An 18,172-nucleotide genomic window follows, 5' to 3' on the forward strand; every position below is an offset into this window, starting at 1 on the left:
AAAGGCTGAAAATGATGAAGAACAGTTGTTAAAGTTTTTAGAGTTGGGTGAACATTTCTTCTTACTGCTGCTGTGTCTGAGAAAACACCTGAAAGCCTCCTGCTGAGGCTGACTAATACGATGCTGGAATGATGCAATCCATTGATCCTTTGTAGGGTTGGTTATTAAGGAGCAAAAATTAATGACTTGTATCCTCCCTCTTGTGGAGAAGGCGTGGGAGAAGGAGGAACGCTTCATGGCCCATTAACTGGGTTTTATACCACATGTTATTAAAGATCATTTTGTTGATGGAAGGTGGTTGCTGACCGATTTTCTTTTTTTTTTTTTCTTTTTTTTTCCCCCCATCTCATGATACACGTTTGGGTGCCTGTATTGGGTTTATGTGGCAAGATTTTGGTAACGGGGACTGCTGGGGTGGCTTCTGTGAGAAGACAGCAGAAGCTGCCCCCATGTCAGACAGAGCCAGTTCCAGCTGGCTCCAAGACAGACCTGCTCCTGGCCAAGGCTGAGCCCATTGGCAATGCTGGTCATGCCTCTGTGATAATATAGTTGAGAAAAGGTAAAAAATGCTTTCTTACATGCCAGCTGTGTGAGAAAAGAGTGTGAAAAACATGGGAGAAACAGTCCTGCAGACAGCAGGGTCTGTGAGGAAGGTGAGGGAGGAGATGTTCCAGGTGCTGGAGCAGAGATTCCCCTGCAGCCTGTGGAGGAGACCATAGTGATGCAGGTTGTCCACCTGCAGGCCCTGGAGGACCCTATGCTGAAGCAGGTGGACATGCACTGAAGGAACCTGCGCCCATGGAGAGCTGACACTGCAGACCAAGCTTCTGTAGAGGGGAACCCATGCTGGAGCAGGTTTGCTGGCAGGACTTCTGACCCCACCGGGGACCCTGTTTCTGAAGGACTGTAACCCGTGGAGAGGACCCATGCTGCAGCAGTTTTTGAAGAACTGCTGCCCATGGAAGGGAACCTGTGTGGGAGAAGTTTGTGAAGGACTGTAACCCATGGTAGAGACCCATACTGGAGTAGGGGAAGAGTGTGAGGAGGAAGGAGTGGCAGAGATGAAGTGTTTATGGACTGACCAGAACTCCCATTTCCCTGTCCCTCTGTGCCACTGGGAGTGGTGAGGGCTGGGGGAAGAAGTGGGAGAGTCATGAGTGAAGTTGAGCCTGGGAAAAGAAGGATGGGGGGAAGGTGGTTTTAGTTTTGTTATTGTTTCTCACTATCCTAGTCTATTATTAATTGTTAATCAATTAATTTCCTCAAGGTGAGCCTGTGTTGCCTGTGACAGTAATTGGTGAGTGATCTCCCCGTCCTTAACTTGACCTGTGAGCTTTTTCATTGCATTTCCCCCTGTTCTGCTGAGGAGAGGGAGTGATAGAGCAGCCAGGTGGGCACCTCTTGGCCAGCAAAGATCAACCCACTGTAGTCCTAAATCTGCTCGTACCTACATAGAGATCTGCAGGAAGAATCCAGCTGTTTTACAGTATGTTTTTAGGGAGTCTTATGTGCTTCGACATCATGTTCGCCTTCAGTATGTAAACAGAGCCCCCTAGGGAAACGTTTTTTCTGCCAATCTTAACCCCAAACGGTTGTCCCAAAGAGGAAGAAATAGAAGATAAAGGAGAAATTTAAATGTTTTATTTTACTACCTGAAGGCAGATGCTATAATGAGGCAAATTGCTGTATTAACCTTCTGTTTACTCTTCCAGACTTGGGATATTGTTTTTCAGCGTGTTTCTTCCTGAGAAATTTCCTTCGTCTCTTTGGAATTGGAGCATACCGTGGAGCTAATAACAAGAATATGCTTCAATTTATTGAGTTATTGCTACCCTTTTCCTCCCTCCTTCCCCCACCCTTGTTTCACACAGGAAGCAGAAAGACGCGGAAGTGACATCCGCTCAAGTTTTCTTGTCTGGGAGAGGTAGCATATACTGTTAGATTGCTTCAGGCCAGTTAGTGTACTACCCGAGAAGAAATTTGGGATGCATGCTTCTTACACTTGGCTGTACTTTTGGGGGCGTTACGGGGCACTGTGGGAAAGCAAATGATGTATTTCATAATGGAGTGGAAGACAAAGTAGAGTAGAATGGTAGATGAGGATCATTGAGGGGAAATAAGTTTTTAAAGAAGTTATTTTCAAATGTATCTTCTAACTTTGAGTGTCATTTTTGTCTGAAATAGGCTAAATGTTGCTATAACTACAGAGCGCTCAAGTGCTCATATTTTTACATCATCTGAGGGAAGATTGGGGACAAACACACGAATGTGACTATTTCAGAATAGACTTTATTTTGTAAGGGCTTGACCTCAGTAGAAATCACTATGTATTTGTTTCCTGCGGGAATGGTTGCAAGTGAGTAGCCTCATTTGTCGTAGTTTGAAAACTCTGGTGGGCAGTAAGTTCATAGGTGTGCGGGTAGGAGGGTGGGGAGTAAGGTGCACACCTGCCTGTTTCTGTCCTCTTCATGTGCTGTGGATGGACTCTAAGAGAAGGAAACAGTCGAGAAGCTGTTATGGGATGTTGGGCAAGTCTGTGAGATCAGGCCCCCCTCTAGTGGTGATACCTCTGCCAGACTGTACGTGTTGCTTTCTCCAAATGCTGGTTTTCTCCAGTGATGAATTCTTTTTCTCCATCTAAAAACCTCTCTTAAGTCCCTTCTGGTAACTGTGGTGAATACGTATGACTGCTATTACGGTCATTACTTAGACAAGTAATAAATTGAATTCATTCTGACCCTCAGTGACACTGAAAACAGTGTTGTGTAGTGCTTCACTAGTGTTAGCTGAAATTTGCTACACCTCTAGTGCAATCTTAATTTGTCTGTGGCTTTGAGGTGGAAATTTCAATGTTAGTTCTTCACTTAACAATGGGAGACAGGTGGGAAGGAAGAATATGCTGTCAGTGCTCCAAAAAGTAGTAATGAGGAAGCGTGTATGAAACAGCAGTCACTTCATGATCTGCTCAAAATATTACTTGTTTGCAATATCTCTACGTTATGTCCATTTGCCTGGGATAGATGCACTTTCTACACATTTTGAGTCAGCAATCATACTTCCAGATTTACTGGTGTTTTTCAGTGTCTAAATGTTATTGTTTATGTTACTGCATCAGTAATGGTGACTTTCTCAGGAATCGGCACTGCAGCTACTTTTTTTCTCAATCTGTTACAGATTGAGAATGGAAAACCTTGAGTCCGTGTACTACTATATATTTCTTCTTATATGGCAGCAGAATTGTTAATTCTCTTTTGGGCCTTCTTTGTCTTCTGTTATTTGTTCTTCTGTCTCCTAAATAACTTAAATAGAAATGTTTCTTAGTGAAGAAATGCCATGTGTTCTTTTTGGCATAATCATCATGAACAAACCAGAATGCATTAGACGCCAGAGTCAGTGGAGGTCTTGGCTGCCTCTTTTTTTGTTCATGGAGCGTCTCTGTCTGTAGAAGTTACTGACTACAGTAAAAGCTGGCTGTACATCCAGGACATTGCCCATTGACACTTACCAGCAGATAGAGGTAGCAAGTAGTTGAGACAAGATATGTTGCTGTGCTACAGAATGACAAGTTGTAGGGCATGGCTTAGAATTATGTAGCATTTCATAGTTGCATTACAGTGTTTTCATGGCTTGTATACCACATTTGTCTACGAGATGGTGCGTTTTCCTACCATTTAGGGGGAAAAGCTAGAATGAAGCAATTTCTTCATTACAGATCATTGACTGTTTGATTCTGATAGGCACAATTACAGTGATAATAGGTCACTTGCTGCTTTGCCGAGGCAAGTATGGGTGGCATATACTGGTGTTGAAGGTCTGAAGTGAATTTAAGTAGATATTTCAAAAGTTGTCTGAGATACAGTGTCATCAATTTGTGGTGTGTATTATCAGTGAAAACATGGGTAGATAATATGGAAATATGAAAATATGGATAACTTAGGAAATAAAAGGTGAAGCTCCATAGACTTGTGTCGTGACATATAGAGACTTCTTTATGTGTTGCCCAGCATTCTTATTTGCGTAATTCTCCCATGAAATTAGGGTTGAACTTACCATTATTTTTAGGCTCTTACAGTGATTTGCTTGAATTTTGACAAATCCAATTCAGGCATCTCATTTCAACACCTTGAATGGTGTCTTAGTAAAAATGCAAATGCATTCTTCAAAATAATTCCTGTCTTTTATTCACTAAGTGCTGAAGAATACAAAAATAGGAACTTGGTGGGCTGGAGTTAAGGTTGTTTGGGTGACTTTTTTACCTTGCAACTTTGTGATTTCAAAATTCCATATAAAATACAGTTGTTTCTCCTGTTTCAGATCTTTCTCTCTTTCTCTTTCAAAAAGATCCTGCTAATGGTGGATAGATGCTTACTTGCATAATTCCAGCTTTTGTCTGTTGTAGGTTTGTGTATGAGAAGAATAAATTTACAGTGACTTTTTCTATAATATGAAAATTTAAAATAACTGCTTTTTAATAATACCGCTTTCATTAAAATTCTTGGCTAGGATTTCTGATGTAGTAAAGTGCATGCATATTTATTTAATGAACTGCTGTTCTGACTTAAAGGCTTAAATTGTTTAGCTCTCCCATTAATAATCTGCAATTTTTATTTAGTAATGTTTTAATAGCTGGCATTTAGTAATGGAAGGTAGGAAAATTGAAGCACTTTGCTAACCTTACTGAAAAAAAATGTAACTGTATGACTTCTAGTGCCAGTCTGGTTATTTTGACTGTGCTGTTTTTGTTTCTGCAGTGGCAGTGCTTTATACTATGTGTATATGTATAGTGGCAGTTGGCAATCTGCCTGTAAAGCATGAAGTCAGAAAGGTCTTGGTCAGCAGTGGTACGTCGTTGTGGTCAATGCACTCAGAGCTATAAGAACTGAGAGGTTTTGCCATGAGGATGGGGTCAGTTATCACTGGTGTGACAGCAGCGTGGACCCTGACCGTGCTGTGTGCCAGACACCAAACAAGGCTTGGAGTCTTCTCTTAAATTCTTATTTACCAGTCTGAACTTCTTGCTTTTTATTGTTCGCTCCCAGCTAAGGAAGTGCTTATTTTGTATAGTTCCTGTCTAGTGTCCAACATAGTAACATTTCTCATACAAAAGCCATGTCGTTGTGCCAGAATTGTGCTGACTCTTTTAAAGATTCCATCTAATATTTTTCTAAACTGGCTTGCTTATTTTTTTGTGTTCTGTTACTTTATTTTGGAGTTTTAACAAACTTGTTCTTGGCAGGAAAAGATGAAGTGAAGCCAGATGTAGTTTGAAAATATCTTGATGTCGTAAATAATGAATGAATACTGTATTTCAGTTTAAAAAAAAGCTCACTGCAGCACACAGCCTCTCCCCCTCATATTTGTTTACATTTGTGTCACGTATTTCATAATGTAAGTTATAGGAAATAGTCACCTCAGGTGAAACCTGCCTGGACTTTCTTGGCAACCATGAAATGTACTTCTGCCGTCATGGATTCATTACTTTGTTAGATCTCTTTTGTGTTAGATATTATAAGCAAATTAATCAAAATCCTGTTAAGCATCAGCAAATTCCATCCCTCTGTTCATTTCCATTTCTGGAGCAAAAGCTAGTTTGCACAGCAATTTTATTAATTTTAATTACCCTGAAGTGATATTATTCAAATTAATGAAGCAAGGGGGATGTGTAGCTTAGTGATTTGGGAAGCGTAGAGTTAAAAAAATTACAGCAAATTATTTCTATATTTGGAAAATATTTTCAGAAGTTGTTTAAAATTTTAGTTTCTGAATTCTTATTTTTCCCTGAACAATAAACAGAGGAAAACCTTTGCAAAATATTTTTCAGAAAGCTTATGAATTGTGACAGGAACAAGATATACGCATATTCTTTTTCTCAGCATGCTCAAAAGGTTCTGCAGTTTTGTTAAGGCTTAATACTTGTATTTTATTCTAGAACTTAAATATCAGTGTAAACCTGAAATATATACAGGCTAATTGTAAGATGCAGTAATTTGAGGCAAAAATACCTTTGTAAAAAGTAACATAAAAATAATTTTGTAAATTTCAGAGGTTTCTGTATATGTTTATATACACTTTTAAGGTACAGTACAAAATTGTTATGCAGGCTGTTTTCCTTACTTTCCATTTCTGAAGGCATGCGCTTTTCTGTGTTGGAATTTTCAGAGACATCTGAAAGCTGCTAGGCTTTCTTCACAGCTGCATCATGTTCAAATGCTCACAGTCATTCTAGGTTTGAATACAAAAAAATACCCTTTTATCCTTTGCTTTCATTTTATCAGGGAAGTATCTTTTTTGGCGGAAATTATTGCCACTAGTTAAGAAATGTGATGAGCATTCTCTCTGTCAGATTCCATTCCAGTACTCTGTTTCTCAAAGACATTTGTATTTGGTATTAATGATACCTCTTACCAGTAAATCATAATAGTGAACTTCTGCTTTTTCTATTAAGTGATGTTACGATAGCATTAAACGAAATGTATAGTTTTTATTCTTCTGCCTTATGTTGTGAATAGAATTGGGTTTTTATTATTTAGGAAGCAGCAGTAGGTAGAAGTGTTTAAATTATCTCAAAGTAGAAAATAATAAATAATTGACTTCCTTGGTTGTAAGTTAATTCTTGAATTTCTTTCTTGTGTACATAGCGTGTCCTATAACCCACAGTCCAGAGGATGGCAGGAAGGAATTTCTCTGTTATCTGCAGGTTTTTTGTTTTGTCCTTCTTCAGATTAACTTGAGTTAAAGTCCTTGAGAACAAAAGATAGTAATAAAATCAAAACCAAACCAAAACACAATTGTCACAGTAATGTCTTTTATAGGACCAGGGCCAATCAAGTTCCTGTTCCACTTTTTTGAGGTACTAGAATTTTTCACAGGTAAGTCAAACATTGTGGCAACAGTCCCTTTTATTCAATGTGAAGGTAAATGAGAACAGGCATGAAGGTGGCGTTTAGGTGGTAAACTGCAGTTTTAGTAGCCTGAGAGGAAGTAACATTTTTGTGTTCACAGTTTTTGATCTGCGTATCACTTGAGAAGGATGGGACGAAGGATGAGAGGTCGCACTTTGTGTACCATCCAGTGCCGTGCAGGTTGTCTTCAGCCTGGGCCTGAAGTTCAGTTCAGTCTTTGGGATCTTGCTGCTCCTTCCCCTGTAAAGGAGGAAACAAGAGCAGTATATACGTGGCGTCAGTGCAGAAAAAAGGTGGTTTAACAAAAGGAAAGGTTGTTTTTGCAGTTGAATTGTAAAATATGAAGATCCCCTGCATGATTCAATCAGTTACAGCATGGCAAGTCCTCTGTTAATAGCTGATAATAAACACAGCTGGGAGGGCAGCAGGAGAGGGAACCAGTGGTAATTTTTTTGGAATGCCATGTTAGTAAACAAGTACTCTCATGACAAATAGAAGACAATAGAGGATTAAAGCAGTAAAACAAAGGAACATTGAAAAGCTTTCTTCCCCTTTGAAACAGTAATCACATTCACTCAAATAAGGAATGCTTTAGTTTGATGGCAGAAGTGGAGGAAAGGAGAAGCCGAGGTAACACTGCCATCAAAGCCTGGTAAGGGAAAGCAGAGCAGTTCAAGCATTTGTTGCTATACAGTAACTTAGGAGGGAATAATTTTGGTTGAGGTGCTCAATTCAACCATACTGCCCTTTGGGTCAGCAGGGCTGCTCTCAGTTACCGCACTCAGAGGCTATCGCTGTTGTCTGTGTAGAGGATGGAGTAATGAAACCAACTTTTTGTTGGAAGCAAAGAAGTGGAGTCTGGCAAGGGGAATAGAGTGTACTGAATTTCAGCTCATATTGCAGGAGACAGGAACAAAAATAAAAATTATAAAATCTTCCTACTGGTGTTAGTTTTGAACTCAAGCTATGCCTCTGCACAGCAAACTGATGAGTCTGGAACTGCAAAGGAAGTTAAAAAGATCTTCAGGCTTCTGCCTATTTGTTCACAAAAGCAAAAGAAATTGCTTTATGGCCCTGAAGAGGGGAATCAGATCATCAGCACTCTGGAAATGTATCTGCTGTACTTTGGCTGCTTTTCTCTTTCTGTACTTTAAGAAAATAAGCTTTGAAGGATCAGGGAAGAGGCTTAAAATAACAGCAGTGAAGAAGTGAGGAGATCATTAAGTTCCATTTTTTCATTGTATCCTTCCCATTAGACATTTCTCTTTTTGCCTAGCTACATTCCCGTTCCTTCCACTTAAAACAGATGACCATTCCTCAGGTCAGGTTACCCATCTGGTGGTAGTGGTAGCTGGCATTTGTACAGTTTCTAATGTTAAGAGATATTTGTTCTGCAACACTGTTTAAACATTTCTTTGAACCCAATTAATTCAGTCGAACACAGACATGCATTGTTATTTTATGACTTGAGCTCACATCACTACCTTATTTTTCATACTGTGGTAGTTAAGGAACAGAGCTCGGTAACATTTCTTCCTACTGATTTTTCTTTGTGTCTGTGTGCTTAGAAAGAGAAATAAAGAATGAATCACTGGTCAAAAATCAAGAACTTTTGTTCTGTTGGTACAAGCACTCACTTAGGGGCTTGGAATCCATCATTGCTGTCTTGTATACCATATACCAAACTGATTCCTGAAGGTCTTCACCATTTTCATAGGTAACATTATTTTATAATTGATCAAGATCTAGGAAACAGAGATCAGTTTGAAGAGTTACCTCAATAACTTAAAAAATTTATTTAAAGAAATTAAAGATATAATCCTTGTTATTTGTTTTCTCTAAACACTCATTATTTGCAGATGTCTAGCTGTGTATTTGCTATATCTTTGGGTATATTATATGAGCTTTGGAATCCATACTTCGTTCTGTTTGCAAGTATTTCCTCAGCATATTGAGTCCTGCAAATAATTACTTTTTATTGGGCCGAATAAATTTTAATTGAATGTTTGCTCTTTTATATACAGTCTGTTCCATTTCAAGATTGTGAAGGTTAGCACTAGTTTTATTTTGCATAATAAAAACATTGGCTTAATTTACAGTCTCACTGTAGGTTTACATTTATTGATTTATTTTAGGAAAGCAGCATAGCTGTTCAAAGTATGTACTTCTGATTGTTCAAAAAATGTACATTCTCTTTTTCTCTTCTCAGATTTATCCAAGAATAGATTAACTGAGGTTCCTACGGAGTTGTGCCATTTTGTGTCACTGGAGACACTAAATCTATACCACAATTGTATTAAAATTATACCAGATGCCATAGTAAACTTGCAAATGCTAACTTACTTAAATTTGAGGTAAGTTTAACTTTGTGACTTTTTTGTTTATTTGAAAATGTATAAAGCTTTTTTTGTCTGGATGTTATGTGTTTCTAGAATGTTTCATTTTATTGGAAGCTGTAATGCAACAACTAATTGGCTGTAGATACAGCTCTGTATGAAGGCATTGCAAAGGCCAAAAAGTAAAACTAATTATTTAAAGAAAGACGAAGTAGTATTAATCCCTTTCTTTGCCTTATTCTGTTAGCAAATTCATAATGCTAATCACATCAGCACAGTTGGATTCTTTTAATTCCCTTCTGATAAATTTTGTGAAACTTGACATACTTTTTGTGGTTAAAAAGCTAGAGGGACAGAGACAGAGGATTAATGTATTTTTGTTTTGTTTTCATGGGGAATGGAAAGGGAAAGCATGATACTTTATTAGTATCCTCTTATGCAAGAAGTGTAGTTACTGCCATTTTTAGGAGAAAGAGACAAAAATTTGACACCTTAGTCTCTTTCCTATGAAAAATATGCATGGATACTAATCAGTATAGAGAGTTGCTACTGGTGCAGGTGAATGCGTGTTTGCTTTTGAGAGAGGGCATGTCAGCACTTCTTCAGCTAAGACAAGGTGTGGAGGGTTATTTGCAGTTTAGTATGTAAAACCTGTAATAGTGAAGATATCATAATCTGTTATTTGCAAGAATGAAGTTTGGGCAGGGGGCAAAGTGGCTCTTGGGCTTCAAAATTCAAGATATGAAGGTGTGATCATAAGTTTTGTAAAGACTGAAGATGTTTCTGAAGCCTTCCTGTATTGTTACTGTACTGCAGTTTTGACCACTGTGGAACACTAATTCTGGCTCTAGAAGTTGAAACTTGGTCTGTTCTCCCAAGTAACAAGTGATAGGACAAGAGGAAATGGCCTCAAGTAGTGCCAGGGGAGGTTTAGATTGCGTATTAGTAAAAAAATCTTCACAGAAAGGGTTGTCAGGCATTGGAACAGGCTGCCCAGGGGAAGTGGTGGAGTCACCATCCCTGGAGGTGTTTAAAAGGTGTTTAGATGAGGTGCTTAGGGACATGGTTTAGTGCTAGTGTTAAGTTAGGTTGTGGTTGGACTCGATGATCCTGAGGGTCTCTTCCAACTGAAGTGAAATGATTGTATGATACAAAATAATATATCCTGAGAATATGCACCCATGTAAGGAATGGGGCTTGAAATTTTGAAATAGTTTTTGTTAGAACTACATAAAGAAATAAAGACTGGTTGAAATTAATAAGTTTACATAAAATATCATAGTAAATTTAGGAATTAGAGTGAACTCAGTTAGAACTTGGTGTACTGAGCTAGTGAATTAGAACTCAATGCAGCAATGGAATTTCTGTGAATCATTACAAACCCAGAATAGTTACAGAGTATCATGTATCGCTTAAATTAGACAATCAAAACAAAAGGAAAGTTTTCATGTTTTACTAAATAAAGTCATTTCCTCAATTTCAAATCTCCTCTTCCCTTGGATGTGCCCTTCCCCATGTTAGTTGAACACAGCAAGCAGTCTGTAGAGGAAGAAGAGATCTCCTTGACTTGTTAACCGTGTTGATTCTTGACAAGAAAAATATTATAGATTTAAAATTAATATTTCTCTGCGTGTTTCCAGCAGAGTTTCCATGCTAAATAGAATCAGAAAGTGATGCCAAGAGATATACATAGCCTTTGGGCTTTGTTGTTCGTGTTTTACTTAAAGAAATTCCTTTTAAACTAATGATGATTTATTACTGACTTGCCTAGGTTATGTGCGGTTCCTTATCTCTTTTGAGACTTGTGGAATTTTGATTTTTGTTTCCTTTTGTTTCAATTCAATGTTGCGACTCTTACTGAAATTACACAGGACAGTTTTAGCTATCTGTTTTCCGAGTTCAGTCATGCATATTTGTTCTCTGGAGCATTAACAGTTATGCAGAAGCTAAATAAAATGGTTCTTACTGGTCTGCCACTTTAACTTACTGTTCATTGTTTTGCTACAGGTTAATATCCATTAAAATGAAAAAGTTATGTTTTAAGAAAACCTTCAAATATTCTAGGAAGTACAGTAATTAATATGTTATTGTGTTGAGTTTAAAGTTTCTTCTGAGAATTGATCCACAAATCACAAGACATAAATATTTTTAATTATCTGGAGAACACAAAGCGTCATGGCATTTGTTATCTTTTAGTTCCAGTTACTTGAGTAATTTTTACTAGAATGAGAATCTTGCAACTCCCCTTCATGAGAATCTTCTGCTGCTTCATTCCCCACCCCCCCTCCCCCCGCCCCGAAATGTGGTATGAAGAATAAAATGGTGCACGTCAGTCACTTAAAAAAATTGTTTTATCAGTTTTAGGAAAAAGATATAGAGATAAAATGGCTTAATATGAGTCTTGGAAAGAAATGGACCATCGATGGTCACAGAAATTGTTGCTTTATTTACCTGGATCGATATCATAGAATCATAGAACAAGTACCAAGTAATATTCAACTATAAGTGTGCTTAAAAGTAAATGAGAAAATAATAATTTTGTCTGTAATTTATTTATTTGACTTTCAGCTGGGACAAAAGAGAACCACTTAACTGCCACATAAAACCATAGAAATGTTTAAATACTTGCAAAAACTGTCTCAGCTGACTATCACGTGTTCATTAGGAAGGGAAACAGCTGTTCTAGGTGACAAGACTTGTTGCAATATTATTAAACTGATATAATACATTTTTTCCAGAGTGGGAGTATGCCACAATACTGTCTAGTCAGTACTGCAGATATTTTTGATGTGCAAATGTTTTCTTAATGATTGACATTTGAAAATTCAGATTTTATCTGCCTAATATCTGACCCATCGAAATGAAGGAATTTTACAACTCCCACACTTTGAGTATACAATAGAACGTCACCGGTGGTTTTAATGGTGTTTTGTTTTGTTTTGTTGCAGTCGAAATCAGCTTTCTTCTTTGCCAGCTTGTCTGTGTGGTCTTCCTCTGAAAGTCTTAATTGCAAGTAACAATAAGCTAGGTTCCCTTCCAGAAGAGATAGGTCAGCTAAAACAGTTGATGGAACTGGTATGTGATTGATCTTTTATTATTTCTTATTTTGACTTTATATTTAACTAGAAAGAGTAAAATTCACTTTGCAAATATATTTGAATAAATGCCTAAGACTATAATTCAGGTTTATTATTAACTTTTAAGCTTTTCAAGTGCGTTGGGTGGTAATGCAATAATAGGTTCCTTTGTGTTCTTCAGGACCCTTCCAGCAACACCACTGCCCTTGGTTCTTTCAAAACTCAGCTTCTAAGTTCATCGTCTTTACCAATTTTACTCACCACCTGCACTGGCTGCCTGTTTTGCTGTATCAAGTTCATACTTCTGACATCAGGCTCTGCAAAGCTGTATCCCCCTCTGTAGCGTCCTCCCCTTTTCTGCTTCCTTTCTCTCTATTATTATCTGCTTACCACATTGCATTCCCCTAGTGGTACTGGTCTTCTCAGTCTATTTTGATTTTATTTCACTATTTTTTTTGCCAGGCAGCCTTCTTTCCTGGAACACCCATCTAAGCAGATTTACAAAACTGTTACACTCTTGTTTTCAAAGCTGTCCACATGACTACTGTTTCTGCAAGCAACAGATCATCTATAATGTATTGTCTAATAAATGAGAATCTGAAAAGGCAAAACTTATTTTGTACCTTAACTTAAAATTAATTGAATTGCACATACAAGAGAATGCTTCCCTTTCCCTTTATCATCCTCTTTTGTGTATTGTAGCCTGAGACTCTGAATTCTCTGTGGCATATGCGTTGTGTCTTCAGGTTGTTTCTGTTTACCTTGATCTCTTAAGATACAAATTGACAAATAAACCACATTTTGACACTGCATAGTAAAACAATGATATTTTAACTTTTTTTTTTTAATTTGGGACATCTTTTTGGTATCTGAAAGTACCTGCTTTTCATTTTTATAACAGTAGTTTCTCTACTAAATTCTGCTACAGAAATTGAGCTGACCTTGTTTAGGCCCCAGTTCTGCTACCAGTTCTTCATTTATGCAGTGAAGAGGCAACTGTGGGGCTTTTTTCCTTCTAGTGTTCTTTTTGTACAGCATCCTACGGTATCAGGCTTCTGTTCTTTATTACAACTGATCTGGCTGTTGGTGAGGGTTGGAGTGTAGTTACTTTTTCCTTTCTGCGTTATACCTGAACTAAAGACTACCAGGTTTGTTTTGCTTTGTTTGGTGAGCATTATCAATTTGTCTTATCAAACAGTTCAATTTTTTTTGACATGTGATGGGTTTAATTAGATTACTGAAATGGTTTTAATTTAATTAACCTTCATTACAAATGTGTTAGGCTATACTATTGTTTCTGTAGTGCTTAAAATAGATTCAATAAAAGATTGTCATTCTAGTTTTATATATAATTAAGGTTAAACAGAATTAAACACATCCTAATTTAGGGGTTAGGTTGATTGGATAGATAATAAATAGAGATTGGAACCTGTTAGTTGCTTCTAGATCAAATGTAACCTAGCTTGGTGGTAGTGGGCTCATGAAATAATTGAAAGACTTGGCCTGATTGTCTGGTCAAAATCGCCCATTTTAGTTGTGTTAATTGAGGCCTGTGATAGTATTTTCAGTAAAGAGCTGCTGAAGTGATTTCGTATCGCATTTCCCCTCCAATTTCAAGTTTGAACCTTCCCAGTAAGGTGAACTAGCATTGCTGAAGTGTTTCATTTGTTGGTAAGAGTTTGTACATAGCTTAATAGGAGCCCTTGTCTTTATTCTAGAATTTTCAAATGTTAAAAAGTTATAGCTTGAAAATCAATGTAGATTGTAAAGGAGTTGTTTGTTAGTTTAATATTTTTTTTAAAACAAATCAAATGTTTAAGTTAACTTCTGGAATACTGGATTTTCATATTGCTTTCCAGTTACACTATAATTTCAGTGTTACTCTTTGTCACGAAAAACACAACAGTTCCCATTCTAAAAATATTTTAAATAAGAGGCTATAGCAACATATCACTTTGGTAGCCTAGAAGAATTAGGAAAACTGAAGGTCTGTTATTCTTTGTGATTAGAAGGCAGAGGGGGAAGTGAATGACAATGTTTTTTTAAACTGTGGGCATGGTTCTGTTCAGATGACCCGACTACTTAGTTTGATGCCACCTTTAAGTGTTTGGTACATTTTCAGTGAAATAAGTTGTGTTATTTAGCTGGAAATGAGTAAACTGTGGTGTACTGGGAGAAGGAAATAGTGGTAGGATTGAGAGCCAGTAGCTCTATTGGCATATATAATATAATGCAGTTTAGATAATAAGGTGTTCGTTGTTCTAAAATGAGTAAAAAGAAAAAAAAAAAAAGGCATGCTGCAGCTGTTGCACCAAACGTTCAGCTGTGTGAGAGCGATACCAGCCTGGACAGCATGTGGCCTCCAAGCGATGCCGCCACCCAGCCCTCTGGTGGGGCACGTCGTTGTTTTGGGACGTACGCAGTGCTGGTGCTAAGCTGGCCCAGGGGATCCATCCTGACAGGTGACAGGTGCCACCTGGCTGCATTCAGTTCTTGTATTACTGGACTTTGCCAAGCACCCTCAGGTTTTCAAAGCGTTTTACAGCTTTTCACAGGCTGTGTGCAGTAAAATCTATGTGTATGTAGCAAATGGATTGTTGTTGTTATCTAACTTTTTGAACCAAATCGTACCTCTGTAGTCACCCTTGAAGGATACAAGCATAGTTTGCTGCAAGCTACATCAAATCTTTCCAACTAACCATTTTCTTCCTTCTCTCCTCCAAAATGTGGTGGGTGGTTGTTTTACATGTACGCATTCCTGTGCCACAAGTAAAAAATGTATATAATGACTTGGATATTACATACAGTAAATTTTCAGGTATAACTTTAAATTTTAGGGTTCTGGGTTATATAGATCTAACCTATCATACAAGCATTAAAAAAATTATTATATATTCAATTTTTTTTGCAAAATTTGGTTGGGAAACTTACTTTTCTTTGCAACGGTGTAACTCTATCATACCTCTACTGTCAGCCAGGAGTATGAGTGCAGAACTGGTGTGAAGACAATCTGAAACTTATTTTCCATGAAAGACAAGTAATTGGGCAGACATGGCTCATTGATTGCACCCAAAACTATCAGACGTACAGTAAAATTCTGTTCTCCATCCTATTGGGCAGTATTGCACTTGTGCCTTCTTCACAGAAGAGCATTCTCCACCTCTGGGATGCTCCTGTCTCGCACTTGGAAGCCTTTAAATCAGGGATTTAGGTCCTTCACCTCATTCATCTAATCTGGGCCAGCAGCCTGACCAAGTGGGACCTGCTGTCTTCTGTTTCCTAAAAGCATCTGTGTGCTCATGGACCGTGTAACTTCTTTTTACCAGTCTGTATGGCTTGTGCGTCACAAGCTCTGATAGAATCCACCTGCTTATTAGAAATAACAGCTCAATCAGGAGTCCCAAGTTTTAAAATGGATGCAAGGAGGAAATTTACCTCAATTTGTAAGGTTTGGATGGACTTCTGTGTGTCAATAAGTACATCAATATGGAGCCAGAGTACTGTATTTGTTTTCCTGTTTATATTATGCTGAATTTTATTGGCTTAAGACCATTAAAACTTTATCATAAACAAAAGAAAAATCTTGATGATTTTTTTTTCATGCCATTCAGCTTCATGCTGCAGAAATTAGTGTTAAATTTAAATATGCCTTACATTTTTCTGATCTTGAGAAACTGTCCGTGTTGGCATGGCAGGACAAAATGGACTTGATGCAAGAAGTCTGACCTTCAGCAAACACTAGGCCCTGGAACTTGAGTAGGTGTTTGGACTTCACTTCAGTTTTCTGCAGACGTCCATGAAGCAAAGTTCCAAACTGCTGGTTATCTAGTTCCTTTTAAAATTTATTAGCCTGAAAACCAAAGGCATTTGACTTGGATAATATTTCTTCCATTAGTACCAAAGTAATGGGAAAGATAAACACTGTCTCTGTCACATACACGCACATGAAGTCTAATAATAGTCAAGAGCATAACAAGAAATAATGTTACAGGTCTGTGTTTTCCACAGCTAGTCAAACAAAGTAATAAAAAAATTGGATTGCAGTGTTTGGTAGGATAAAAGATACTGGTGTCTCTAGAGATCTTGTGAATGCTGACATGCATGACATAACAGATCCATCTTATTGAGGATGTTATGAAAGGTGGTAAGTGGACTTTGAGGCTACTCACTGCCAGGCTTTTTTTTTTTTTCCTTTAAAATTCTCTCTTTCCCTGACTTGTTCTGATATGTGTGCATAAGTACACTTGGTCCAGAGTTTCTCTGCTGCAAGGTGACTTTAAATTCAGTGCTCTAAAAATTGAGGATCTAATTATGAAGTTGTTTAAAGTGTGTAAGTGAAAAATAGGACAGTAAAGCTTTAAAAATAAATGATCTGGGAACAGTGCAATTAAACATACTGTTCAGCAACTTGAGCGAAAGATGCACTCATTAACTGGGATTTTTAATTTCCTCATCTAAAAGCTACAATGATTTCCTGACTCTGTTTTGACAGGGGAATGAAACTTTGGCAGCGCTGAGATTCTGTTACGAGAAGAAACTGTCTGATGCAGTGAGCAGCGCTGCCAGATCACACTTTGCTTTTACTATTGTTTTTTGTTAACTAGTTTTTAGGCTTGAAGATAGAGCATTAATGTGATGTTTTTGACGAGTATTAAAGCAACTATCTTCAAAGAGATGACTTGGAAATCTGACTGAAGTTGATCTTTACTATGTATTCATAGCAGTTTCTTGTTAGCAATAATGTTAAAGTATAGTATTTCTTACAGTAATACTACTGTGTATAAACTTGACATCGTGCTCAGTATAGCCAGACACTGTACTTTGAACTCAGCTTTACAGCACTTACTCGTTTAGGAATGCTGAAATGAGGATGGGTTCCAATTTCATCCAGATCATTAAACCAGTTGTATTTCGTCATCGAAATCAGACCTACTTAGAACATATGCATTTCCTGAACATTAATACAGAATGCTATTGCTATGTCTTGTGGTTTGTTACTGTTGTGGTTTTGGGGTTTTTTTGTGGTTTTGTTTTGTGGGTTTTTTTTTTTTAATTTTGTTTAAATATTCCCTCCAGAAGAACAAGAACCTTTTTAAAAAAATCAGTTCCACACAGTAGCAGTTTTAAATTTTATCCAAATGTATTTGGTTATATAATCATAGTACCGAGTTCTTCATACAAATAGAAGTTAAAACCAAAATGGTACAACATCTTAAGCAAATGGTTTTGAATGTTTCTATAGAAACTAAATTAACTTTCAAAATTAACTTGTTCTCCAAATAAGAATTTGCTCTGGGTTTTAAGTAGTGCATAAATGTTTTCTCATGTATCTAGTTTTGCATTGTGGAGACAGAACATACATGGTTGCATGTTTTCAGGTTAATAAAATGTTACAATGATAATAGCAAATGAGCTACAATTTCACATCTGCAGTGTTTAACATTTAGGAGCCAGAAGTTAATTTTTTCTGTTATTACTATTTTGCTGTAGGATGTCAGCTGTAATGAAATCACAGCTTTGCCACAGCAGATAGGCCAGCTGAAATCTTTAAAAGAACTGAATGTCAGAAGAAATTACCTCGAAGTTTTACCCCAAGGTAAAAACAAACAAACAAAAAATTCTAATACCTTTAGAGTAGCTCTCTTTATTAGCATTTTGAAAGTATTTTTTGACCATGGAAGTAAATATGATTAAAAAGTAGTAATTACTTTGTGTTCAAATCTATTCCATTTGAGTTTGCAGAATATAACATCCAGTGTGTGAGGTTTTTTTAATGAATTATCTTCATGATTCTAGGCATCTTTTAAGTTGCACATGTACTTAGCTGTGAATGCAGTATGGGAACTGTCAGCTGAGT

At 37.3% G+C, this 18,172-nt stretch overlaps 1 protein-coding gene across 2 annotated transcripts in view; it reads left to right on the forward strand.

The window, feature by feature from the left end:
* Positions 1 to 18,172, forward strand: part of LRCH1 (leucine rich repeats and calponin homology domain containing 1) — a 131,367-nt gene that overhangs the window by 56,283 nt on the left and 56,912 nt on the right. For both annotated transcript variants that reach the window (XM_065642421.1, XM_065642431.1), the window contains exons 2-4: positions 9,112 to 9,256; positions 12,187 to 12,313; positions 17,806 to 17,911. In XM_065642421.1, coding sequence (XP_065498493.1) covers positions 9,112 to 9,256; positions 12,187 to 12,313; positions 17,806 to 17,911 — 378 coding nt within the window. The remainder of the gene's footprint in view (positions 1 to 9,111; positions 9,257 to 12,186; positions 12,314 to 17,805; positions 17,912 to 18,172) is intronic.

This window comes from Caloenas nicobarica, chromosome 1 (genome assembly GCF_036013445.1).
Source record: "Caloenas nicobarica isolate bCalNic1 chromosome 1, bCalNic1.hap1, whole genome shotgun sequence".
In the NCBI taxonomy this organism is placed as follows: Eukaryota; Metazoa; Chordata; class Aves; order Columbiformes; family Columbidae; genus Caloenas; species Caloenas nicobarica.